We start from the raw sequence: 27,025 nt of genomic DNA, 5'->3' as shown, positions 1-27,025 counted from the left end.
GTAAATGACAAAACATAGAAATCAACAAAGAAGATTTTCAATTTTGAAAGTTAACAAATTTTTCAAACTTATTAAACCATTTACATCGTTAAACTTTATGTGATTACTTTGATAGTTAACTTTATGTATTTGTAACCAGATACCATGTATTAATGAGGTATAAAACGCGTATCTGGCAGAACTCAACTGAACTCAAAGCATTTCTTCTAATAGTAATAATTGACCAAAGTGTGTAGTCATGTACCATGATTTCCATTACTAGTAACTACTTGTTAGGTATAAATTGAGCAATTATAGCTTTTGTTATTGATCTACATGCTTAGGAACACCTAATCATCAGCAGAAATTTATGGTGAAGTTAATGTCACCACTGTGAATGTATCCACATAGAGATGTTGGGCACATTTGTAAATTTGCTGATAAGATAACACCAAATTATGTTTTATCTTTCTTCATAATCACATCAGCAAACTCTCAGTTTGTTAAGTTAAAGTATAGATTACATTCACTAACCTGCTCTTTAAAGTTGCCATGTCTTTTGAAAATATGGTTTGCCAGCTTGGACATGTTGGTTTTTTGGTTTGCATCAATGTGAAACAATTCTTACTGTGTCTGATTGGAAAGTTCTCTTATAGTTGCAGCCATGAGTCTCATGAGAACTGCCTGCCTGCAGTGAATGTGCATATGACCGTAAGACACAGACACAAAGACACACAGACACACACACACGCACACACACACACACACACACACACACACACTGGGAGTCTTATTTCCACTCCCACAGTGCTGTCACTATCCTCTTCAAGAAAGCTTTCTAATGGATCCCTGGACCAGTTTGAGAAGCAAACAAATACACAAGGAAACAGCTTTTATGTGGGGAAAACATACAATGATATCATTCTAATTAATGTCAGAAATACAAAATTCAAATATTTTGTATGCCTTTCGTGAGCTTTATCATTGTTCCATTTCTTTATAACCTAAAATAAAACAGGTAAAAATTTAGATTGGTTGGAATGCTTGAAAGTTTGCGGCTCCACAACTAATCTGATGTACATTTGGAGCTCCACAGTTGCACAATATGCCATTACCGTGCGACACTGACAGTACATAATTATGTTGTTTAGCTTTCATGACAATGTGCCGTTTTATCACAGCCCAAGATTACAATTTCATATCCAGTGGCAGGCTGTTGTCATTATTTTAGAAGTTTTGGGCCAATAAAAGTTATGTTATTAACACAACTGTGTATCTGAACAAAATTCATATTACCTATCTGAAAATGTGACCGTTGCTGTTGTAGTTGTATTTGGTGCACTGAGATGTTTTTTTCCTTCTGAATGTTGCTCTTCATCTTGTGATTCGACAGGGGGCAATTCCATATTTCAACCTGCAGAGGTTGTTTTATGGAAGCATATCAGGATCATAATGGAAATGGAAATTCAATATTAAGTTTGGTCATGCAGTTTAAAAATCCATTTTGCAAATGGCAATTCAGTATGCAAAGCGGCAATGCAATCCTTAATTTGGTTTGAATTATTCGGATAAAAAATGTCAATAAAAGCTAAATCAATTGCATTTCATATTGCTATGGTTCTTTGTAGTCTTTATTCAAAGGGCAATTCATTTGGCAATCAGCATTTTAATATGTAATGTCATTAAGCACTTTGAAAATGCATTCTGGAATTGGCAATTCAGTTTGCAAAGTGCAGCGAAGTGACAATTCAAACCTCAATTCAGTTTCAATTATTTTGTATTAAATATGCATATAAAAGCTATATCAATTGCATTTCATGATGCATTGGCTTTTTTTAGTATTTACTCAACTTTCAATTAATTTTTTTGTTGGCTATTCAGTATGCAGTTTGGTCATGCAATTTCAAAATGTATAACACAATTGACATTTCAGTATTAAAAGTTGCAATTCAATCTTCATTTCAGTTTGAATGTTTTTAATTCAAAAACTGAATGAAAGCAAAATCAACTGCATGTCAAAATGGAATGGTTTTCTGGTGTCTTTATTCAAATGTGTAGTCAAACAGCGACCCCTCTCGATTTGCATTATGAATTACTTGACACTGTGCTTGCCAGTGCTTTCTGCTGCTAGTGAATGGAATCAGTCGGTGCAGAAAGCAAAGCACAGGGGAGCAGGGAGATCATTTTAAATCTAATTTGAAACCAATGATAGCATTTTGCATGTTTTAGCATAAAATAATGAGTTCAACCTTCAAGACCAGTAGAAGGCTACTGATTTACTGTTCATGTTTTTGTAAATCCTGCTTTAGGTTCTCTGTCTGTGCAAAGGACTATAAGACGTATTGGCCTGTTCACATAAGATAAACTGCAAAGTTAGACTTCAGAGCTGAGATTCATGCAATTAAGACTTGTTTTGATACAGTAGATGACGAAATTCATGTATGTGCAAGTATGTGACCCAAATTACATTTAAATCAGCACAGCTTCTAACATGAGTCGGCTTGCACAGCACTGTCAATGTATAGTCTACATGGCTTCATTTATGCTCTGACTCCGTGATATACCACACTTTTAAATTACAAAGTGCAGTTATTTCATTTTATACAATTATACATTTAATGATACTAACAAACATTATGCTCCCACCTACATTTTTATCTTTCAACAAAAAAGCAAACAGGACTGTTATCTTTAGGACAAACCAATTACAAGCATTTTGAAATTCCGCAAAATTACCTTTTTCTGATTCCTAGGCTTTAGTAGGCCTGTGTCAATGGACAGGTAATGCTGCTGAGGAATGTGCACTCCCCATGACATCTGCCATCCTTCTGTGTCTTTCTGCAGGGCGAAAGAATTAAAGAAGGCCTACAAAAGCAAGTTGGATAAAACTGACATCCACTTAAGCTCATGTCAGTTTTATTGATTTTAATGAGCCACAGACTTTTTCACACACCTTTGCTGAGTCAAAATTTCCTTCCACATGTGCTGTTGCCTTCAACATCATAGAAAGCAAAAACGACTTGCACGAAATGCATGATGCCACCAGAATAAATTCACAGCACCCATTAGAGAGTCTCTGCTTTGACTTCTTCTAAAGGCTTAATTGGTAAACTGTTTTTTAAATGACTAATATATACAGTAACTGACTTGGAGATGCAGCTTTTCCCTCATGAATTTGTGCTAGCAGAAAATTTTCCACAACTTGGTCACCAAAGGTTACTATTACTGCTGACTGTAACTCATCAGATAACAAATAATAAAAGGTTTTCCGAAATTACCTATCATACAACATTGAAGCATTATATCTAGAAGCAAACTGTTTTTTTTAAATAGAAGAATTGACACAGACTGTGATTCTTAAGATGACATGGTTACTCCAGGATGTTATAGGTGAAAGGCGCAATTATCCAGAAAGACTCAACCTTGTGTATTCATTTGTACCCGTAAAACTATTAGATTTGAGAAAATTTAATGTTTAAGGCTGCAATTTATGATTGTTTAACCCCTTATTTTGTATTAATCATGTCATTAGATAATCTAAAAACACATCACAATTTAGCAAAGCTTGGTAGTTTGGGTCAGATTGCTTGTTTCATGAGCAACACTGTTAAAGATATTCAATTTACAATTAGAGAGAAGTAACACACATCATTTAAATGTTCTTTACAGTGACCAACTCCTATAGCCTTATTATTGAATCCAGCCTGACCGAGGGAGAATATCTGCCACCTAGTGAATGTAAAACATTACATTTTGCCCTGACTTTCTGCCTGATCAGCACAAATAATAAAACCAGTGTAAAAAAACACAATGCGGCATGCACTTTTTGAATCTGATGCACAGTTTATGTAAGATATGTTAGCCCTGTCTGATGAAGACATCATTTACTGTACACAAAATTGGTGCCAATTAATGAATGAGGCATATCATCAAACAACATATTCAGTTAGTTTTTTTCATTGATGCACAGCCTACCATGTCCACACAGTGGGTTCCTACACTCCAGTTCAATTTGTGACACTTTTTTAAACTTTTTTTTTTATACTAAAAGCATGTTTTAAAAGGAACTAAAACCAAACATCAGCAGTGACAGAGACAAACTGCTTGCTTCTCTTAAAACATGGTGGAGGTAGAAGCCAAACAAAAGCAAGATGAAAAATAAGTATGCAGTTATTCTGTAACAGGTTAGAGGTCAAACAATGAGTTATAAGAAATTATTAACTAGCTAAGGCTATATGGGTCATCGTACACTAATATTAAAATTATTAAACGTTTTTCAATTTAAACTTCAGAAACATGCAGAATACAAGAGCTACCATGCTCTGAACAGATGTTGCAACATCTGTTTCAACATTTTACAACATTCAGCCCTGAGCTTTTAAGACATTGCTAATAGCAAATGATGAAAATCATTTTGTAAGTTAACAAGGTGATAAAATGATGCAGCATCTTGACTTATCCATAATAAGGGGGACGGTCCACATGTGTAGTGTATGGCACTTTGTTGGTGTTTCTTGACTATAAACATATTTCAATATGCAAACAAAGTGCAACATTTTTGGCTGTTACATGTAACAATTTCAATTTGAACAACTAATGTTTCAGTACCTTCTAAAATGTATTTGGCATAATACAGTTTAAATATACTGTTAAAAAGAAGACACTGCAAAACATATGAGCAGTCCAATCTAGTTAGTATACCTTTAACTCTCCAGTATTACTTTTTAACACAGAGTAACTAAACAAAATAATTTTGACAAGAGAAACTTGTGCAGTTATGATGGCCTAACACCCCCCTCCACATCTGCAGGCTGGTTTGCTGACTTTTGGAAAGGAGTTTCTTTGTAAATGAACCAGCAGTTGCCACCCCAGAGGATGAGGTTAAGAAAACCAAAAGTCTGTCGAAGACATAAAGGAAGGAATGGACATAAATCAAAAATCTGAGGCGTTGGTTATACACATTTGAAAAAGACCAATCTGCTCACAACTCACCACTGAGGCATTTAGTCGGCCAATGTAAGGCTTAGCACCTGCAGTGCACTTGTTGGGATCGTTGCAAACCTGAAGCAACCTTAAAATTGTTGAAGGACTGGTGGCCCACCACACATCGGACACGCCTTTAGCCCAAGCAGATGATGATGCCAACCACATGAAGGTCAATGCTGCAGACACCAACAGGTCCTTATAGAGCAGCACAAAAAATGATCAGTATTAAAACTGTCAATTTTAAGGCACCTCACAACAGCATAAAAGCAAACTGTAAAAATCATCCTATATAAAAATTAAAATAGATTGAAAGTTAACATAGGAAAGTTTAATGTTTTCTTTTAATGCAGAAATTCCGGTCTATGTCCTCTGGTAGTTTATACCACAGAACAGAAACAAAAATGACTTAGACTAGTCTACCATCTGAAGCCCCTGATTTTATTCCAAATACAGCAAGAATATGACTATTGGATAAACTAAAGGGTTCGTCTGACCTGTGGTCAGTGAGCAAGTCCATAATAAATAGAGGAACTAAACCATGGAGTGCTTTATAATGACTGCAGCCTTGATAGAGATAGCAAAACGAACAGCACGTGGCAACTTTAGTCTGCAAATATCAAACATAAAAAAAAAAAATCTTTATGAAAGATCAACTGAATTTAAAGATCAGAGTCTTTCCAAAGCACACACTTAATGGTTTTCTCTGCCAACTATCAACACCAACGGACCCTGACAGGGACAGACTTGTCTTATCAGTCTTTGTGTCCACGGTCAGAATGTCTCTTTCTGAATCATCCTAAGGTCAGTGATTACGTCAAGGCCGTAGTAGTAACATTAATGCTGGAGCTTTGCTGAATGGAGACTTAACTAGCTGGTGCCCTCTATTCCTCAGCTGGTTGGGACCCCCCCCCCGCCACTGTTTCATATACACAACGCTGTTAAAGCCACTTTCTCAGACCACTTGTTGGATTCCAGTGTGAAGCAGACCCCTTGAAATCCATTAGCTGATGTCAGATGTAAAATTTTACACACAAAGGCTCAAATATAACACATCACCTTGGACAAACCTAGACACATCCATTCAGAAAACACAGTCAACATTTCCCTAATTGAAAACAACCTTGTTGACTGCACACTGTGTAATCTGATCTTTATATACGTAGAAAAATAAGAGGATCTGACTAAGCAAAAATATTTAACTAAAGCAACAGAGAAATATGAATCATGCAAAAATAACTTGCCACAGTAGGGCCACGACTGGATTCGCTATAAAACCGCTGGTAGCCCAAGTAGAGCACTAGAGTGGCAGTGCTGTAAAGCAAAGCAATCACTCCAATAAAGACAAAAAACTGTGCTGAAGATGTGAAGTCTCCAGTCAGGAAGGCATCAGTGGTGGTTGTCTGGTTGGATTTACAGTCCGGAACTTTATAGGGATGATCCGCCAACCTGTGCAAACACAGATGGAGTATTTTTTATTGTGAGAATTCCAAAAGTAAACCGGATTTTACACCAAGGTGGTGTCTCGCTGTAAAGGAGGTGTGTTGTGTTTGCTCACTCATACAAACCTGAATGGGTAGTTAAACTCTGCATGTATTTCTTGACTTTGGCTGCCATGGCACTGAATGTTGACGCTGGATGAGCCACTGTAACCTGCGGTCGTGGCAAAGGCAAATATGGAGAAAATCTGCAAGCCAAGACACAAGATGAGAAGCGGAGGCGCAGTAGCTGAGGATGCTCATGGTAGTGCAGATCTAACCGTTAGTAACACGTGTGTGAACACTTCTCTTTATTTTACGCAACACACTCTTGACAGGAAATCCTTGACTTAATCACGGGTTGCCATCACTGTGACTGGTTTGCAGATAGAACCATGTCTCTAAAGTCTCATAGATGTAGTTAAGGCTAGTTTACACCAAGGCTTTCTCATAAAATAAAAGCACAAGCTTTGTGTTATCTGGTTACAAGTAGAACATGTTAAACATACACAAAAGGCCAGACGGTAAGAGAGATAATATGTGGAAACAGTTCAAACTTACCCACTCCAAGACACGGATAAACGCCAAAGGCTCTTTTAAAGGTGCCAAGTTTAGACTGAACCCCGAAGTCATCACTTTCTGATGCGGAAAAGCACAACGTGAGAAATGAACCGTTACACTGCGAAAGAGGCCGCACACGAACAGATGTCACTGGCAACAAAGTGGACAAACATTGTGCGCATTTTGTTTTTCACGTCAAGTGGGCGCATTTACCTGGGCCACAGATTCCATCGAAAACGCCGATCGAGAAAAAGTGTATATTTCCTGGCTCTTCTGCAGCGCCTAAAAGACTCCTCGGGCTTGTCAAAACTTTTCTCCAACAACAGTGAGTTGTAGAAGAGAACACGTGATCAATGACGCGAGAAAGGGCGCTGCTAGATGACAATACCCAAAATCCTGTGTATAATGCCTAAACTCTCTGTCTCTGTCCATTTGTAGTACAGGGAAAATCTCATGTGTCATACTACTAGGAAGATAAAAGAACTCCCTTGCAGTATGTACAAGTATACAGCCTGCTGATTCATGTTTTTGTAAATCCAACAGATTATGCCCGCACGGGGTTAGATTTAAAGGAGGTCTATGAGAGCAAGGTGGCTGCTGTGAAGCTAAAGTACAGGAGATGACGGGCCACATTTCTCCTGAGAAATGTCCTGAGGCTTCACCACTTTGCTACAGTGGCTGCACACCACCAGGAAGTAATTATCATATGCTGGGCAGTCGCCATATTTATACATATGCTTTTATGTTAATGCTGATCATATGCCCTTTATTCACAGATTAGTATTGTTATAACAATATTGTAATATATATAATGGGAAAGTAGGCCTGCCTGTGACATGTGACAGACTGTTTTTTTCAATTTCTGTTAACTTAGTTTTACTTTTTCAAAACTCATAAACAACTTTAACTCAACTAATCAGTTTGGTTTACTAACATTTTCAAAAGAGCAGAAGAAAACAGTTTTTAATTTAAAGGGTGTAATGATTCAGTTAGCTTATGGACTGAGTATTTTAATGAAATCTTATTTATTAAGAAACTCACTATATCAATGTAAATATCAAGAGCAAAATGCCCCAAAATGCACTGGGAGTATCCATTACACTGTAATGATAATTACTTCTCACTAGATGTCGCCTTTTCCACAGATGCTACATGTGCATTACTAAACAAATCCTTGTAACCCAAAACAAGCAATGAGTTTCCTATGTCTTCCATCAGTGCAGACTGAAACCACTAACATTCTGGGTGTCCATGTAATTCCCCCAGTTTGAGTCAATGGAAATTCTTGTTTCTGGGCCTAGGACATTATGTAAACCTTGTTCAATCCTTTTTCTCAGTTCTACGTACAGTGTGGAAGATTTAGGCCCTTTGCAAAAAGGCTCAGCTCTCATCTTGGAGCACATCTCAAAGGAAAAAGAGTAGCTTTGTTCTCCACCTTTTAATACTTGACTGAGTTGCTATGGGGGTGGGGCTATTTCGCCATTGTACAGTCCCTTTGAGAAGGAATTCTGCTCTACACATGAGATTGGTTGGCTTTCTTAGTGGTTCTGGGAATCAAGAAACAGCCAAGTAATAAGCAAAACAATTGTTATTCCTAATGTTTCAGGGTACACTGGAGTGAAGCTATGTCACTTATATTTTATCAGTGTACAATCTATCTTTTTTTGTTGTAGAACATATCGATCAAAGTTTCAGGATTTTTAAATCGCTGAAACTTGTTTTAGCTGTGCTAAGAGGCGGCCTTATTTATTGTTGCACTCTGACAAACCAGCTGGACAGGATATGCGATGCCAAAGGCTGCAGACAACAGAGTGATCAAATACTGATTATCTGGTCAGATGTTCCCATCTATAAGATTTTCAGCTGAAATGACCAGGTTACGTTCCTTTGCGGCCCAACTGGACGTGAACTGGCCTGTGATAATGGAAACCTAAAACTCTACATTACATTCACATCACAGTTTGAGTTCTGTAGTTTTAATTTGTTCGGCCAAGCCCTAGGCATCTATGTTTAGGTTTTTTTTTCCTGCAACACATGACTAGTAGTCATGGGTTTGTTAAGACACACTGTCCAATCAAATGCACAAATTTAATCAAGAATACGGTGTAATACAGTGCAACAAACTTGATGAATAAATATAATTTCAGAATACAATAAGAATAATCATGATTTTACCCTTTGACCGTGCAAACTCATTTTAGCTATGTCAAAATTTCTGAGACTGAAAACTGATGCTAAAGTACAGAGATATTGTGTTCAATAAACTATTATAACATTATGTATATATTATAACATACATTATGTCTATGTAACAAAATATTTTTTGATATATTATAAAGGGACCACTACTAATTTATTACAACACATTTATAGTATGTTTTCTTTTGTATATTTGCATAAACAGAACTTTTCCAATATTCTGTATGTGCAGGATTTCAATCCATTGTTGACTGGTGAGGAGATTACACAGATTTAGTGTAATTTAATCTCTTGTTTGAAGCTCTCAACATCACAGCAGATCCAGATGTTCAACCCCCATTAAACTTTTTTATTTAATACATTGCAGATGTTACAAATATTATGATGGTATTTATTTTTGGACAAATTGTGTTTTTTCAATTAAAAGTGTATCACAAATATGGTAACCATCTTTATGGACCAAAGAAAGTAAAACAGTAGTGTTCAAATCTTTTACTCCAGTAAAAGTAGAAATAACACATCATAGAACACTATTACAAGCAAGTAGAAGTCCTGCTTTCAAAGCATTAAAGATATACATGAAGTTACACAAGTAAACGTACAGTGTTGTGCATTTCATAATAATGTGTATTAATGCATTCTAATTAATGATGCATTACTGTCTACATTACTTTAATGTTGCTGTTGGAAAGGGTGGAGCTATATTTTGACTATTGTATCTGTTATTTGGATGACGTTATGTTGTTAATGCAATCATAATAACTTCAATGACGTTACATACAGTTTTGTTCTTGGACTCATACGTGGACACAACAGACTACTTTCTGAAAATCCCAGTTCTTCACAGTGTATTTATAGCTTATCGTACACTTATTTATTTCCTACTTTAACATTTTAAGTGACACACCCTGGTGCTGGTTGCTGCAGTAATGGATTTAGCCAAGTAATAATAAAGAGGCACTATAAGATAAAAAACATATAATGTCACTGCTTTACCGTGTTCAAATTGGGCTTTTCCCCCACACAAATGCAGCCAGGAGTGGTCGAAAACCTCCTGTTTTGGATTAAATTCTGGACAGAGTTACGCGATAGTATTTCTCAACCTAACGTAATTGACAGGTAATTATACCACTTCGTTTGGCGCCGCCTTTTTCTGAGTTGAACCAATCAGAGAAGCATATAGGTGGGCCAATACAAGATCAGTCTATCACAGTGCCTCCTATTTGCATAGAGCATTACAACCCACAGAGACTATTTGTTTTAACGCTACAGTGTCTCACGTTGTCTGAGGAGATGCGGCACGAATAATTGGTCTGGGACACCTTGGTTAATGTGAAGCTGCAGTTGTTTAGGTTTTTTTTCGCTGCTACGTGGGGAAATAGACGGAGCTTTCAGGGCGCTACGTATTCTCGAAGCCGAAATAGTCGATGTCAGGTGATGTCATCCGCAGAAGAGCTGTAGCGTTAGCGACCTTAATTTCTCGGCAACACCAGGGAACAAAGCCTCGTTTGGGGGAGCAATTCTAACCTTTTCATTTTTGTGTTTTTTTTTTTTTTTCGTTTAGCAGGATGGGACTTTTTCCACACTGTGTCTTGCTGCTTTTGGTGTCTACGTTCACAGTGGGTTTGGATGTTCAGTCAGGGTCGAAACCCATCGGACAGTCGGTTTTTGTGAAGCGATTCAACATTGAGAAGAAAGCTGCGAAAATCGTAAAGAGGTCTCTGCCGGCATGGCTGTCTGCATCACCAAATCACCAGATTAGACGAAGGAGCACCGAGCAGGGTGATTCCTGCAAAGCTCTGGAAGGACACGATACCAAGTTAGCCCAAAACACCCATCGTGTAAGTTACCATCATAGGTCCTGTTACACTTCTGACAATTAAATAAGGCCACAGAGGATGCTGCGCATGTTCTAAACAGGTGCACGAACAGGCCTGATCAGCCATTCAGAGTCCTGAAAAACCTGTTTTATTTTCCGCTGGCAGCTCTGAAGGACCCGCTGCAAGGAGAATATTACACTGTAGATTTAATGTTAATTTCTCTTCCCGCATTTACAGCATAGCCTGTCTTTAGCATCATCATCAAAATGTCTGGATGGGTTTTTCATTTAGCCTAGTATCTCTTGCAGTGAAATACAGTGTAAGTGCAGCAACGCTCATTTTGTTAGACCCACGCATGCTCACCTACAGATCTCCTGGACCGGTTTTAACATTCAAATGCCCGATGAATGGAACTAGCCTAAATCTTATTTTGCTGTGCAGCTGTAGGCTATTCTGTGTTTGAGGATATCACTATTCTTTGCCTTTGCAGATTCATGAGAGTTGACAGGGAAGTTGCCCCATGGGGAGGTGGGGGACCATGTGACAGGCTGTGTGGTAGTTATTATGCTGTTAAAAACTGTGTGTGAGCTGTCGACACCAGTTCACACTCAGTCAGTATGTTAGAAAACACTGACCTTTTTTTGATATGCTTAAATAAATCATGAATAAATGAAAACGTTACAATTGGTTTCACCAGATGTGTAATGGATTTCACAGTTACACCACTGAATCTAAAAGAGAAAGAAGTCACATTAATTTATCTTAAAAATATCTTATGCAGTCATGCAGTTCTCTCCTTGAAACAAAAAAGGGACTTACCTGAAGGCAGAGTCCCGAGCTGCTTATTTGCCTAGCGCCTCATTACCATGTGATCAACTTTGCATTGCAGTCTTTGTATTCCTGGCCTCAGAAATCTAAAACTGAATTCCTAGAGGCTCTGCCCTGGTTATGTGAGGTTACTACTGCAGGTCCCACTGGTAAGGGATAGAGCCGCTTACATCTTGAGCTGCTGACATAGACCTGCTTTAAACAGTTGGTATGGTATTCAGGATTCTAAACCTTCATACCAGGCTGACACTGTTTTTGTTAAAGCGACGCTGGTAAAGTAGACTTATTTTCATAAATAAGATTCATAAATCAGATTCTATATATATATATAATGTGTATTTTATTATATTTTTTTCAGTACACCTTTAATGACCTGAGTGGCTCAGTGTCACTGGCTTGGGTTGGAGATGGCACAGGGGTGAGTGTTTTGCTGCTTTTCATTTGCATCTAACATGTCTCTCACGCAGTGTTGTTTGTCACAACATGAGTAGGACAAACGTGGCTGGGTTACCCAGCGAACTGTATGAAAACAACAGTGCACATGTCACACATGGTCTCATGCACATTAATAAATGATCCATGTGCCACCTTCCTCAAGCTGAACATTGTTTCTTTGGCAGGTCATCTTGGCTTTGACAACTTTTCAGGTGCCGTTCTTCATGATAAGGCTTGGCCAGTCAAAACTCTATCGAAGGTAAGTTATATGACCCCACATGCTCAAAAAGATTTTTTTATTGAACTTGCATTTAGTATGGCTACACACTTTGTTTGCCAGTGAAAACTACGGGAAGTCATTTCAGGATGTGACCGACCTAATCAGGAACACCTTCATCAGATCAGAGTATGGTATTGCTATTGGACCTGAGAACTCTGGTAAAGTAAGTTCTGTCCTGAACAAGCCTTATCACATTTACTTGTCATTTATTACAAATGTAGCACTGTTATAAAGCAGGCTATCCTATCATATGGCTTCATCGGTTTGATTTTTGAACTCTGGCTTGTAGGTGATCCTGACAGGTGAAGTGTCTGGAGGTAACGGTTCTCGGATCTTTGTCTCTGATGATTTTGGCAAAACCTTCACTAACAGGGTCCTGCCGTTCATCCCCCTGATGCAGATCTCATACAGCCCAGATGATTCCAATGTGCTGATGGTGCTCAGCAACAATGTAAGTAGTGAAAGCCAAGGAGCTACAGTATAAGTTGCTTAGAAAGTAACTAGTTTGAATGTTAGTTAGCTTGACAGAGGGAATGGCTCTTGTGGGTATCTCCGCTTCTTACTGTCTTATCAATTTAAGATGGCAAGCAACCTTGTTTATGGCCTGTAAAACTCTGAAGCAAAGACTATCACATTTCTTCATTGCATTGCATGATTCCTTTTGGTCATCTTTTACAAGTTTGCACAGAGTGTGGTTGCTCTGGCGACATTGCTCTGGTGTTTAGGAGCAGCCCTATTGTGCCTGTGTGACAGACTTGTGTAAACATTGGTAGCTTTTCAGATTAACCATCATTTCATATTTTTTTTCCCCACCCTCAGAATGAACTTTGGCTGTCAGAAGATTTTGGCAGCAACTGGAGAAAGCTCCACAGCATGGTGTGTCTTGTGAAATGGTAAGAGATAAGAAAACAGAATAACTCACTTAACACCTTTGTCAGGTGTTAAGTTTCTTTTTCCGTCTGTTTACTCACTTAACACCTGGCAAAGGTGTTAAGTGAGTAAACAGACGTGTTATTCAATGTCCCCCCAAAATGTCTGTGTCTTAGTGAAATATTTGTGCATTTAGTGGAGTGGGAGAGGTAATTCTTGTTTGTCTGGCATGTAGCAAATATTTCAAGAAGTGATATGGCATGTGTTAGTAAATTGTCCTTTTAATTTCTTCTATTTTTCCTTTCAACATTTAGTTTAGTTTTACCAACAAGCAAATTATTGGAGTTAATGGGACACAGTACCATTCCTCCTCTATTCACTGTTCTTTATTGATCATCAAAGCAAAGAAGGTTGCGCATATGATATGTATTTGAGAAAAACAGGCTCATGCCTCTTTAGTGTTGCGGCAGCTTTGCAAATGGAGTACATAGACCAAACCCTGTCTGCACTCTTGTTGTTTTGCAGGCACTTCCTAGTGTGTATTGCCTAGTAACCTTTGCAGCTCAAAATATCTTTTTAGTTTCAGTTTTAAGGCACTATCAGATTCACAGTGTCTAAGAAAACTATTTGCAAAAACCACAAAAAACACCTCCCATTCCTCTTCCTAAAGACGCCGAAAAGAAAATAGTTCATTTTAAACCTTTTCTGAATAAACAACACAAGACTCCAAAGAGGGTGCATGTTTAAAATGTATGGCTGTAGGTTGTTTTTTAACCTGTGTCATGTGGTTTGTTATGGAAATAGATTACTAAAGCATAAAGAATCTTGTGTAAGACTGACTTCCTTCTTTTTGCAACAATGCATTTCCAGCATGACTTTCTGTTTTTTTTTTGTTATTGTTTTTTTGGATGTAAGCACACGGAGAAGTGTCACATTAACAAAGCATATGTGTGTGTCTGCTTATCATATTTCATTTTGTACTTGCCTTTCATATTTTTAGGGGAGGGAAAAACACCATCTACTTTACGGCCAGCCTCAATGGATCGTGCAGTAAGTGATCCCCTCTCTAAGCAAACCTGAAATGACCATTTGCAGCCAGGCCCCAGAACTACTTTTACCTCACCAATTTATATGTCTAGGCACAGATGCTGAGGAGCAGGCTGTGGAACTGAATATCTCCTTTCAATTTTCTCATAACATCTTTAAAGTGTTGACACAACTTTATTGAGAAGACCGTATTTATTGATTCAGAGGAATTGGGGTCAAATTAATTTTGAAATGACAAGCGATATAGCTATAACAGTTTATCAAGATACAAATAAAGCAACGTTTTTATGTCTACACTCAGACTTGGGAGCTGCAAAACCTAATGCAGTCTAATACAATTGGTCATCAAGAGACAGCTAGAACAAAAACAATGTCATCTTCATCAAGAAAGACTGTATTGCAGGACTCTTATTTTAGATTGCGTTAATCTGTGGTTTGGGTTAGCTAATTTTTCAAGTGTGAACTGAGTTCTATGCAACTAGGAGCTACACTAAAAGTAAAGTTGCGTACATTTGTTGCATTTATTTATTTTTCTCAGTTGATCGGGGTATGCTGGAACTGAGGAAGACAACAGACTATGGTAAAACCATCAAGAGTGTCGCCAGCAAGATCTACTCTTTTGGCCTGGGTGGACGGTTCCTCTTTGCTTCTGTAATGACAGGAAAGGTCAGTATAGAGTAGGTCCAACTCTCAGGAACAAAGAACAACATCAGACAACATGTTTGTTTAGACTTAGGCATTTTTAAGTAAAAGCTTGTGTAGTAGATTTAAAATACATACGATTAGAAGTGTTATGAAAGTGTTTTTTAATAGTATTGTTTTTAAAGTAGAAACTCTATAGAAGCTTTAAATGAGAAGTGACCAGTATGCATAGAGGCATATTATTTTAATACTCACAACTGACAAGGAAGTAATGTTGCATATTTGTATCCTCATATTCATTGAAGCTGTAACAATATAATAATGAAGAATACATATTTGAATGATTTGCTAATTTTATTACAAGACTTAAAATGTATCTCTTTTTCTTTCTTTATAAACTTGATTTGCATGATATGATTATGATCTAAACTGTTCCTTTTCTTATTCCTGCTCATTATTCTCATTTTCTGTCTTTTTCCAACACTTTTTCTGTGCAGGGCACTCTAAGGATGATCCATGTGTCTGTGGACCAGGGTGAGACATGGAATATGGCCCAGCTGCCACCTGTTGGCCACGAGCAGTTCTACTCCATCCTGGCAGCAAATGATGACATGGTTTTCATGCACGTTGATGAGCCAGGTGGTGAGTACATATAGCAACTTCACGTTTTTTCTGATCATGCTATATTTTAATTGAAGACAAATTTGTCATTATTTACAAAACAACAAAATACTTTTTAACAGGTGACATTTTAACTTGTGCTAAGTATTAATAGCAATAATAACACTGACACCTCTGACTCTGTTATATTCATAAGTTTCAGTAAGCGCAAAAATGTGTCATTGAACCAGCACCCTTAATATCTAGATCCTGATGCTGAAGCAACTAAATGCAATTTAGCTGATTTTATCATTTACATCAAGGTTTTTGGATAATTCTGTCCAAATGCATGTCTGCTTTTGTTTATAGTTTCAATCAAGTGTTTATTTACAAGCTTTTGGAAAACGCTAAAAAACTGACTTTACCCTCCAGCATTAGTAATGACCTTTTGACTGAGGGTAGCATATAGCTGCAGTCAGGCTACAACCTCTTTTAGAAGGCCTCCGCAGAAGAGTTGAGGCTGTTGTAGCAGCATATTAAAGTCTGTGGTTTTGGAATGGCATATTTAGTTCACACATTAGTTCACATATTAGTGTAATGTGTCCTCATACTTGTGGCGGCAGTATGTAAACTCTCTAAGCACCTCTTTGGCCATTATGATCACTATAATGTTATTTCAGACCACCAGCTCTGAGTAACTGCATCTGAATTTTATTTACATGTGAATTTTTTTTATTTCTCTCCCTGTTTACAGACACGGGATTTGGTACCATTTATGTATCAGATGACCGGGGTACTGTGTACTCTAAGTCACTGGATCGCCATCTTTATACCGCCACAGGGGGTGATACAGACTTCACTAACGTCACCTCCCTACGGGGGGTTTTCATCACCAGTGTCCTAGCTGAAGGTAGCTCTATTCATTTGCCTTGGCTTAGACAAAAGAATAGCAGATGTTCTCAGATTCCCATAGAAACACACACACATATGACTTCTCCTTTTCATACCCAGAGGCGGGGTGTTGGGTAAATATTTAATTAGCCATGGAGCGTTAGATGTACTGTTTGTCTGAAGCTGCTGCCTGACACTTCAGCAGAAATAACTCCCGTAACTAGCTTACTCTTAGCTCCATCATGTTTACTTGTCTGTTTTTTTTTGTATTTCTTACAGTACTACACCTACATTTTCTTACCTCCACTCTTCAACATGAGCATTTTGTGCGACATGATCATTATGTGATTTTATGATCTTGCCTAACTGATGACTAAACTCAAGCTTTGTTGGCAAACATCATTTCAGTGAAGAATTCAAAACTGGCAGTGAATTTTGTCTTTATGCTTTAGATAACTCTGTGCAGTCAGTGGTGTCCTTTGATCGGGGAGGGGAATGGATTCCCTTGAGGAAACCTGCCAACAGCAAGTGTGATGCTACAGCCAAAGACCCAAACAAGGTAAAAAAAAAAGAGAGGAAATTGGTGTATCTGGATTAAAAAAGGATTTATAATGACATGAGTTTAGGATTGCAGGAATATGATGTCCAAAACAGAATATGTATCATGACATTATTGGTCTATCTTCTGCAAGTGTGTGTGATGACATTTGTACTGTTAACAGCCAGATATAACTCTTGCTTGTGTTTATGCCTTCAGTGCAGTCTCTACATCCATGCAGCATACAGCACTGCTATGAATCTGAACGTCCCCATGGTGCCTCTGACTGAACCGAATGCCGTGGGTCTTATCTTAGCTCACGGTAATTCTTTTTTTATGTTTTTGTTTTTGCAAATGTATACATTTTTTATATAATCTTAAAGGTATTTACATGGGATAAACCATAGTCTGACTAGTTCTTTATTTTTATCAGGGAGTGTTGGTTATTCCATCTCAGTGATGAGGCCTGATGTGTATGTGTCTGATGATGGTGGGTACACCTGGATAAAAGCCCTCAATGGACCCCATCACTATGCTATTCTTGATTCTGGGGGGCTGCTGGTGGCTGTGGAGCACAGCCCAAACCAACCTGTCAACACAATTAAGTGAGTTATGGGTAAAGGCAAAATAGGGGTTTAACATGTAAAAGCTGATGTTAAGTCTAGTTTACCTTTGTGTGTTCTGTGTGGGGCTTCTGATTCAAATAAAAAAGTAAAGCAGAGGACATTGCTGTAATGACAATGGGAGAAAATATGTTTTTACCCAGTAACCGTGTCTTGAGTATTCGGCCAAAAAAGATCACACCCTTTAAAAGACGTGTGATAGTTCTATTGTTTATCGACCAACCATGTGGATAAGATGAAGGTTATTCCAGGAATGTTCTGTAGACGGATTACACCAAGGTAGAACATTATGTTTACCTTATCTGATCTGTTAAACATGGTAGTGGCAGAATCACGATTGAAGCTCAAAAAAGTGGCTCATGCAGCAAAACAACAACTCTATATACAGAAGTTGTTCTAGCATAGATCTGTAGGAGCCAACCAGAAGCCAACCAACATGCCTGAATTGAAGCTGTTTTGTAAGAAGGAATGAGCTTTGATGCTTTCAAGCCGATGTGGAGGGCTGATAAACAGTTATTGGAATGTTTAGTTGAAGTTACTGTTGCAAAAAGGGATCATAGCAGTTTCTGAAGGTACGCGTTCATTGTCTTTTTAGCAGAGGATCAAACTAAATGACAGAGATAAGCTCTTTGTTTTAATACAAAATTTTGAATGTAATGTCATAGAAAATCTATAGCACAGAGCTCTGCCTTGTTCCCCCTGTACATGGTTGCTGTGCATATCTAATTCCATAACTTCTTCTCATATGTATCTGCTTTAATGTAAAGTTCTGACTGCTGCTATTTGTACAATCTTCATGTCCTCACAGGTTTTCTACTGATGAAGGACAGTGCTGGGGTGTGTACAACTTCACTGATGACCCTATCTACTTCACTGGGCTGGCATCGGAGCCCGGAGCTCGCTCCATGAATGTCAGTATTTGGGGCTACAGGGACTCCATCCTCAGCCAGTACTGGGTCTCCATCACCATTGACTTTAGGGATCTTCTCACCAGAGATTGTGAGTGGCACACTATAAATTAATATTTTATTGTATCATACTATATTTATTGTTGTGCTTGAGATTTATATGTTAACATTAATGATGTTTTTAGGTGATGACAACGACTATGTGCAGTGGTTGGCCCATTCTGATGACATCAGTGACCCCAATGATGGTTGCATGTTGGGCTACAAAGAGGAATTCCAGCGTCTTAGAAAAGACTCTGTTTGCTGGAACGGGCGAAATTACCAGGTCAACACTAAGACGAACTCATGTTTATGTACCCTGGATGATTTCCTGTGGTAAGACCATGCTCAAAATGTAAACAGGAAAACTAAGTGTAATTATAGTTATGTCGTTTGATAATGATAAATATAAACTTTCCTGTGGTGACTGAGAACGGCATCACTCAAGCTTTACCCAAGCTTCTGTTCTAAGTATGTGTTTTAAGTGCATAAGTAGAAGGACTGCTAGTTGGCTTTCAAAAGTTTCATAAATTAGTCATAAAAAATTGTTGAATTATATAAAATATCTGTGATCCGAATATAATCTGTAATGGATTCAGGGGAAATGCAAAATGCAGTAATGGAATGTTCACCTTAAAATGTGAAAAGAGGGTTGATAAGCAGTGTAAATGTATCCAAGAGTAAATTTAAATTTTTCTTTAACTAAACATTTGACACAAAGTATTGATAAGTTTTGTTTTTTTTTCCACCTTTGCAGTGACTTTGGATACTACCGTCAGGAGAACAGCTCAGAGTGTGTTGAGCAGCCGGACCTGCAAGGCAAAGTGCTAGAGTTCTGTCTGCACGGCAGAGAGGAGCAACTGCAGACTAGTGGGTAAGGAAACAACTTCAGCCTCCAGATGCAGTATTGCAGCTAAGTGTTGTTGGTTCAGTTATTGAAAGTGTAGGACTTAGCAGAAAAAAATCTTGACTCACTTTTGCAGGCACATTGTTGGCTATAATATGACCTTACTATGTAGTATCTTGACTTAAGTCTTGATAACACTACAAAAACCTGAGCAGTAATAACAATACAACAATACAGTTTTTTTTAACAGATATGTCCCATCAGACCCTCACATCAACTATAACGTTGCTTGGGTTGTTCATTTGTGTGTGTGTTACCACAAGTGTTTTGACAGTTCAACGGCTCTGTTAGTGAAATCCCTAAACGCAGAACTTAAACTCATTGTGCAACCTAACACAACCACCACATGAACACAACTTGGTTCCTCACAGGTCTGTCTCAGCACAATAATTTTACCAGTAACTGTACAAGCCAACGAAGTAATTAGAATATAAATGTAGTAACATTACAAGTATCAGTGATGTAAGTTTGGTGCTATAGCATATGGGCGACACTTTTTTCTAGTTGAATAACATACCTATAGCTGGTTTCATGACCTTTCCCACTCATCTCCTAACCTGTACTACTAGTGGGAACATCTTCAGATCTCTCTCTTTCGTTTGCTGCTGCCACCAAATTTATAACTCATGTGCAGATTGTTGTTCACACTTTGTGGCTGTGTCCACAAACTTATTTGGTGCAAAGTCACTAAATGATCATAGTTTTAGTGTTTTTCCCTGTTGTAAAATATTTGTCTTTTTTTTTTTTGTCAAATTATTAAATTAAATAAACTTTTTTCTACTCAGTTCTTTTACTTTCACTATGTTTCTATAGCATCACTACATTCTCATCCTCTCCTTGCTCCCTCTGACATATAAAATGTGTCAGTTTCAAATATTAGCCGGTGCATCAAGCAAAAAATTAATATGCAGTGTGGCTACAGCTTAGGAGCTGTGGAGTTGCTGTCAAATTAAGCTATAAAAAATGGTAAAATGTCGTATCTGTCCTCTGAACTCTCTCGTCAAGACAGCAGACCCTACTGTGAGAAAGGTGTGTTTGTATTAATTCCAACAAAGGATGATGATAGTGGGGCAGATTGATATTTGTGCCATGTTAACGCGATAGAAATAATTTGCACAACAGACTTAAAAAGGTTTTAGCACATAAGTTTAATAAGTGGCACAGTTTAAAGTTTAAAAGGAGTAGTGTTTATGGTACACTTCTTCATGACTATTAATGAACCATGAACCACCCACTAATTTATAGTAAGCTACTGTATGATGCACAATTGATTGAGTGATAATAGAATCAATAAAATGTGTTCTTGGTCCACAGCTACAGGAAAATTCCTGGAGATAAATGTACGGGAGGTGAGACCCCTAAGCGTACAGAGATTGATCTCAGTAAGAGGTGTGTGAGTGACCTGGTGGGCCCAGAGCTTCTGGTCAGTACCTCATGCTACTAAGACTTCTTAAAAAGGTTGTCAAATTATTGTAGCTGTAGTTGTCCTGTACAGAGTCTTTGTTTTTGTACTGGAATTGTTTTTTTTTTTTGTTTTTTTTTGTAATTTTTACAGGTAGACCGTCATTCCTCCAAGTCTGTACCCATTGTGGCAACAGTCATGATCATCATAGTGCTAAGCATTGCTGTTGGAGTTGTCTTTGTCAAGAAATATGTCTGTGGTGGAAGGTTAGTGTATCTTTTTGTCACACACTTCATAACCAAACCCTATCTAGAACCATGCATGGGATAGAAAACTGGGTGTTGACCGTTAACTTGAATTGGCACTTTTTTTAATTTCTGCATTGCTCATGTGGTTTTAAGTACGAACCCTGACAGTGTTTTGAATGTATCCTATAGGTTCTTGGTGCATAGATACTCAGTGCTGCAGCAGCACATTGAGGAGAATGGTGCTGATGGGATGGACGACCCACTTGAGGCCAACCACACTGAAAATGGCAAGATAGAGTTTCATGATGACTCAGATGAGGTACTGTGGTTATTTTACTATTTCCTAAAAAGAAATATACGGACCAGGTTTGAGTTTAAGGACTGGATAATTGGTTTGCATTGGAACCAGTGTATGTCTTTCAGTCAAATAATTTATATGTATTATTGTATATCTTTTAAAGCTTGCTTGTTACCTAATGTTATGCAGCAATCAGCAACCATTGTTGTCTCAATACAAATGTAATCTGTGCAGTTCAGACGTAATTCAGACATTGGAGCTATTTTTCAGCCAGAGTATACTTTTACATTATTGTAAACCCTAACATTGAATCAAACTATAACTAGGGCCCTTAGTAACTGAGGTAGGCATGTGTATGTAATATGTGTAAACATATCCCTAATAGTTTCTTGTTTGCACACCTGTGTTACTTCTGGCATCAATGGTATGCTGTCTTCTCCCCATCTGCACAGGACCTACTTGAATAGCAGGCACAACCTGTCATGCAATTGAGCAACAGGCTTCCAGTCCCATCAATGGCCGACTGGTGTTCCCTTCCCTCTATTGTCTCCAGCTACTTCTTCCCTTAACCTTCTAGTCTGATCTTTGGTCTCTGCTACCAGACGAAGTGTCTGCGTAACTCTGCAGTCATCAATGAAATAAAATTAATGTAAGGAGGTTTTCTTGGCCTGATGCACAGTTGAGGGTAACTGAGAGGTCTTGTAGTGTTGGTTATTGATTCTGTTGATTGAGTTTAAATCTTCAAGTAATTTATTTTAGTTAATGAAGAACTGATGCATAAAATTAAACTGCTGACAGAGCTGGGGTAAGGGGACTTGAAGAAAAGATATAAATCCACCACCACTGCATTACGGGTCCTGCTTCTCCCATCTCATGGGAGTGCTCTTGGAAATTCTTCTGACTTCCATTGAAGATGTGTGTCTTCTTTTCCCATGCACTTGTACATAAACCTGTTTTTTAATTTTTTAAATCTGGTATCAATTTGGAAGGTGTTTAAAAAGGTTGCTGCTGGTTGTTGGTTATTAACTCTCCCTAACCACTTAATCCCTGGTTTAAATAAAGTATTTATTGTTCAAAAAGCGTCCCCTTGTCAGCCAAGAGCATGTGAACTGTAGATGTTGAACCTTGTCTCTTGACAGTAATTTGTTAAAAACCTTGTTGTAGTCTGTACTTGGAATACAAGACTGAATAGTTTTGTTACTCCATGGCATTAAGCTCTATGGTCAAATACAATGCATGTGGATATTTCCATTTGCAGTAGCTGAAAGCAGTAAAATGTTCAAGCATCTTATTGACACAATATCTCTAACGTCTCCAGTTGCTCCTTTTAGATGAATGCAGATGCTTTCCTGTTCAGTCTGCTGTATATGTTACATGTCAATGTATAGAGTGGAAAATGTATCTGTTTCAAGACAAGATTTGTTTTGCCCAAAGCACAACATCCTTTGTATGCTAAGAGTTTGTAGTTTTAACATTTTTCCTAACAAAATTTTGAACAAATTGCAAATTGTGGTTCAAAAATGTTCAGAAATCAAATAAATAATTATATTTTGATAGTAAATACCTACAAATATTTTTTACATTCACAGAACCAATGTAATTTGGTGGCAAACACTGGAGCAATAGTAATTAAAAAAAAATGTAAATTTTGTATAGCACAACTAATAATGTAGCCTATTAGATGAGTTAACCGACATGGTTCCAGATTTTTGTAAACATTTGAAAACTGCATTTTACAGTTAAAGTGGATTAGCCAATGCTTCTCAAGATATCTGTCGTCTTTATGCTGTCAGTTTCTTTCTTTTTTTTACTTTTTTTGCACAATCATTTGTCTATCTTTTGTTAAATAAACTGGTTTCACATAAGTTTTATTTATTTCAGACTAGCAGGTTCACAGTGCAGTGAATACGTGATTCGATGTAATTTTACAAGTGCCTGGTGTGTGTGCCCGCAGTTTATGATGCGAGGCCCTCCTAATGGACGGCCAGTGTCGATTTACTGATAAATATTTGTATCAACTGATGTGGAACCAGTTTCATCATTTGTGTCAGTGACACCAATAAGTTGCACTTGTTGCTAAAGATAAATCAGCAGTAAAGGTTTGCTTCATAGAGGTCCCATTGAACTGCATGTTAACTCAATATTTAGATTTACAAAATAATTTGAAGAAAATGGCCTGCAGCAGCCTGGTTATTCCCTCTAAATTCTAACTATGAAACTTTGACAGAGTCAACTCGATTAAAAAAGTAAAGTCTGGATACAGGGTGTTATGAACTGTAGTATCTGTACACTGGGGGAGTTATTAATGTTTGTAGCACTACAGGTGTGGGTAACGCATTTCTTTCACACTTCTAAACAGGTCTATAAATTGATGAGTCATTCTAATAGTTCTGTAAATATACAAGGTTACATCTTCTGCTGTTTCACTCTTATGTATATGAGGCAATTTTCTTTTGGTTTCCCAATAAATTCATGTTCCTCTCTTTTTGTGGCCTACTTCTTATTCCTTACTTAAGGGCAGTTTGAAAAACACAGCAGTTACACATCTTCCTGTTGTTACCTGATATAATTGTGACTTCTTCAAAGAATTTCAGTCTGACATTTTCACAGTTTACAAATGGATCAGTCACCAAAACAGTGGCTAGACATTTTTATTTAATTTTTAACATTTATTCTTTGTTTGCACCCTGGTAATAATTGAGAAGTTAAACCTGCACATCACATATTGTTAGTCAGCAGTTCCAACAGAAAATCTTCAGATTCGGTACAAAAAGTTTCCTTCTGCATCAAAGAAATTCTTCCCAACTTGCACCACGGGAGATTGAGTTTCCAGTCCCATCAACTCTTCAAGTTCTTCTTCGGTCAACACCTGTCCATCCCAGCTGTCCTCATCTTCTTGATTCTCCTTTGTAGGATTTGTGTTGGTACTGCTGTTGTCTTCCCATGATGTTATTGCTCCAGCATCTTCGCAAATACTAGCTGCAAACTGTGAAGGCAGGACTGTTACAGGGACAGGACTCTTGGCCAGGGATCCTGAGTCTTCTTGAATCATCACAGTCTGGTCAGTCACAGGGACCAAAGCACTTTCAGTATTTCCAGGTAAAAGTGTGGCTGGTGTGCGGTTCCCTGGCAGTTTCAGTCTGTCTGGCCCTGTCCCTGTACCTGAAGGCAGCACCTGCTGTCTCAGTCTAGCCACAACTTTAGCATCCTGTTTAGCTTTTCTTTCAGGAGTAGGGACAAACTTACTCCTGAGAACCTTCAAGATGACATCAGGGCGGACTGAGAAGCCTTCAGCCAGACGCTCTATTGTCCACTCCTCTGGTTGCTCTTGCTTCAGATATCTAAAAATGGACAAATGCTTTATTTTAAGGCATATTAAGTTACCATTTAAGTTGACTATTACTTTAGTTCAGTGGCTGACAGACATAACACAGCTCTTCACCTGATCTGTTCAATAGCATCCCAGGTTAGCTTCCTCTGTGGAGCTCCTGGTGGAGTCATCTGCCTCCTCAGTATGTGATATTTTACTGTCCTCTGCTGCTTCCTCCCTTCACTGAAATAAACAGGAGATATTGTTTAAATTGTCAAAGAGATAAATGTACAGTATGCTACTTTTTCACACTAGCAGTGTTCGTGTACCATTTTAAGTGTAAAATAACTAAGTTCATTTAATCTAATTCTGTAGTCACTTATAATTGTACGTACTTCACCTTGGATATTTACATTTTATTTCGCTTTAATTCTACCACAATCCTTTTATTTTATTTAACAGATTTAGTTACTTAACAGATGCAGATTCTTAACAAAAAATATAATCAACTAACAATATCTGACATCATATGATGGATTATCCACCTGGTGGTACATAGTATGGGTAAATTTAGCTCTCCCTACCAGCTCTGCTGTTTTCGGTCTACACCAAGTCAATCTAGTTATAGCCATAGGTCTTTGGCCCAATATTTTTCACCTTTACAGGTTTGTTTGTAGTTTACAGTACACATGTGTTATTGCTACTAACTAAAGGGTAAATCCCTGGGTAGAGTAAAGTTGTTAAATCGTGACTGACTTTTCATATTTTAAGAAAAGAATACATTCTCAGAAATAACGTAGGCCATTTTCTCTTTGACATGCACCTGAAATAAATTCAAAAAGGCCTGAACATTTTAGATTTCTGCTGAAACCTCGTTTATGAAGCGCGCGTGCAACAAATCTAGTGCTGGATGTTCAAGGTATCCACAGAATCAAGTTGAATATTGTTTAAATAATGTTTTTTGAGACACACCTCTGTAAATCTGTCAGAATCTGTCTGAAACACAAACCCAGTTCTTAGTGCAGTATATTTTAGTTTGTTAGTGTAGAGTATTGCGTTTGTGTACTTTTACCACCTCTGCACACTGTAATAAAATGTGATAACTCCTTCTTCCTCTTACTCAAACACGGCCTGGAGCTTGTCTTCTACATCCTCCAAATCCTCCAGTCCAGGCTCTCCATCGGACATCTCATCGGTGTGTCTTGCAGCTCTGTTTGTTGCCCTGTCTCTGTGCACATGGATCTGCCCGCTCCAAGCTCTGCTCGCACCTCGGCTGGCAAATCGACAGCCGTGTGGAAAAACTGAGGGAGTCGCTGAAAGAGCAGCAAGTCTGGAAAAGTGTAAGAGGACCTGCAGAGGTCGAGCCATGCTCGGATAAAGTGTGTTCTTCTTTTTTTTTTACAGCCAATGTCTTTAGCTTGTTACACCAAAGAGGAGATTCACACAGTGTGGCATTATGGTGGAAGTATATCAGCTACGCTCTCTTCTCTCAGATCTTATTATAATTTAGTAATGCTCTTTTGTCTCTGGACACATATAATTTCAACGATCCTGTTTACGAGGTGCGTGCAAGCTCGTGAATGTGCTTCCGCAAACATGAGTCCCACAACAGAACACGAAACGACGCATCACTGCCCACTATTGGAATGGAGGTGTAATTATTAAACTAAACTTCAAACATTTCATTTTAAAAGACACCAAGAAAAGAATGAAACGTCTCAAACATTACGTTGTGATGCATTTCATTATTCATATGTCTGTATAAAAAGTACACAGCTCCACACTGGAAGGGTCGTTTCAACACAACAATTGAAGTATATTGCCCTCATACAAAAAAGAGCTCTTTATTTTTTTATCTTTTCAACAGCCTTTTTGTTTTTACCTGTTGGTATATGAGTATTTGGGGAGTCTTTTCGTAACTTCTATTCTTAGCTTCAGATTTTTTTATGTATTTATTTTGGTGATGACGATGTCCTGAATATTCTTCTCATAACACTGTAATGTCAGTTTTTGAATTTGTGTTACAGTATATATTCCCTTGTCTGTGTTTGAGGGAATATTAGTTAGAAAATAGCTTGTATCTTTGGAATGTCTTGATTCCTGCAATCTTACAACAATAATAATAACGAGTCCATAAGA

The 27,025-nt window shown here is 37.9% G+C and overlaps 3 protein-coding genes across 4 annotated transcripts; 1 reads left to right on the top strand and 2 right to left on the bottom strand.

Annotated features, from left to right (window-relative positions):
• Positions 1-3,799: 3,799 nt before the first annotated feature.
• On the bottom strand, positions 3,800-7,371 carry sypl2b (synaptophysin-like 2b). 2 transcript variants are annotated; one of them, XM_067527075.1, is made up of 6 exons: positions 7,215-7,371; positions 7,002-7,079; positions 6,531-6,649; positions 6,207-6,411; positions 4,972-5,160; positions 3,800-4,877 (listed from the first exon to the last, which is right to left on the bottom strand). In XM_067527075.1, the coding sequence occupies exons 1-6, from the start codon at positions 7,230-7,232 to the stop codon at positions 4,755-4,757; spliced, it is 732 nt and encodes a 243-aa protein (XP_067383176.1). In that variant the 5' UTR covers positions 7,233-7,371; the 3' UTR covers positions 3,800-4,754. The 2 variants fall into 2 exon arrangements, with proteins under 2 accessions (XP_067383176.1, XP_067383178.1); XM_067527077.1 differs by having other exon boundaries at positions 7,002-7,119; positions 7,215-7,364.
• A 3,048-nt stretch (positions 7,372-10,419) lies between these two features.
• Positions 10,420-24,061, top strand: sort1b (sortilin 1b). Its single transcript, XM_067527045.1, has 21 exons — positions 10,420-10,634; positions 10,768-11,041; positions 12,207-12,266; positions 12,469-12,542; positions 12,624-12,726; positions 12,853-13,014; positions 13,383-13,456; positions 14,434-14,483; positions 15,019-15,146; positions 15,620-15,764; positions 16,477-16,632; positions 17,066-17,172; positions 17,371-17,473; positions 17,585-17,756; positions 18,583-18,773; positions 18,868-19,057; positions 19,479-19,595; positions 20,943-21,051; positions 21,184-21,296; positions 21,468-21,597; positions 22,029-24,061. The coding sequence occupies exons 2-21, from the start codon at positions 10,769-10,771 to the stop codon at positions 22,041-22,043; spliced, it is 2,472 nt and encodes an 823-aa protein (XP_067383146.1). The 5' UTR covers positions 10,420-10,634; position 10,768; the 3' UTR covers positions 22,044-24,061.
• ngrn (neugrin, neurite outgrowth associated) lies at positions 23,802-26,991 on the bottom strand. Its single transcript, XM_067527074.1, has 3 exons — positions 26,007-26,991; positions 25,019-25,129; positions 23,802-24,917 (listed from the first exon to the last, which is right to left on the bottom strand). The coding sequence occupies exons 1-3, from the start codon at positions 26,252-26,254 to the stop codon at positions 24,332-24,334; spliced, it is 945 nt and encodes a 314-aa protein (XP_067383175.1). The 5' UTR covers positions 26,255-26,991; the 3' UTR covers positions 23,802-24,331.
• Between the last annotated feature and the right edge of the window lie 34 nt (positions 26,992-27,025).

The sequence above is a fragment of the Channa argus genome, chromosome 13 (genome assembly GCF_033026475.1).
Source record: "Channa argus isolate prfri chromosome 13, Channa argus male v1.0, whole genome shotgun sequence".
In the NCBI taxonomy this organism is placed as follows: Eukaryota; Metazoa; Chordata; class Actinopteri; order Anabantiformes; family Channidae; genus Channa; species Channa argus.
The sequence above is the reverse complement of the archived record's forward strand: the minus strand, read 5'-3'. Positions and strand labels throughout refer to the sequence as shown.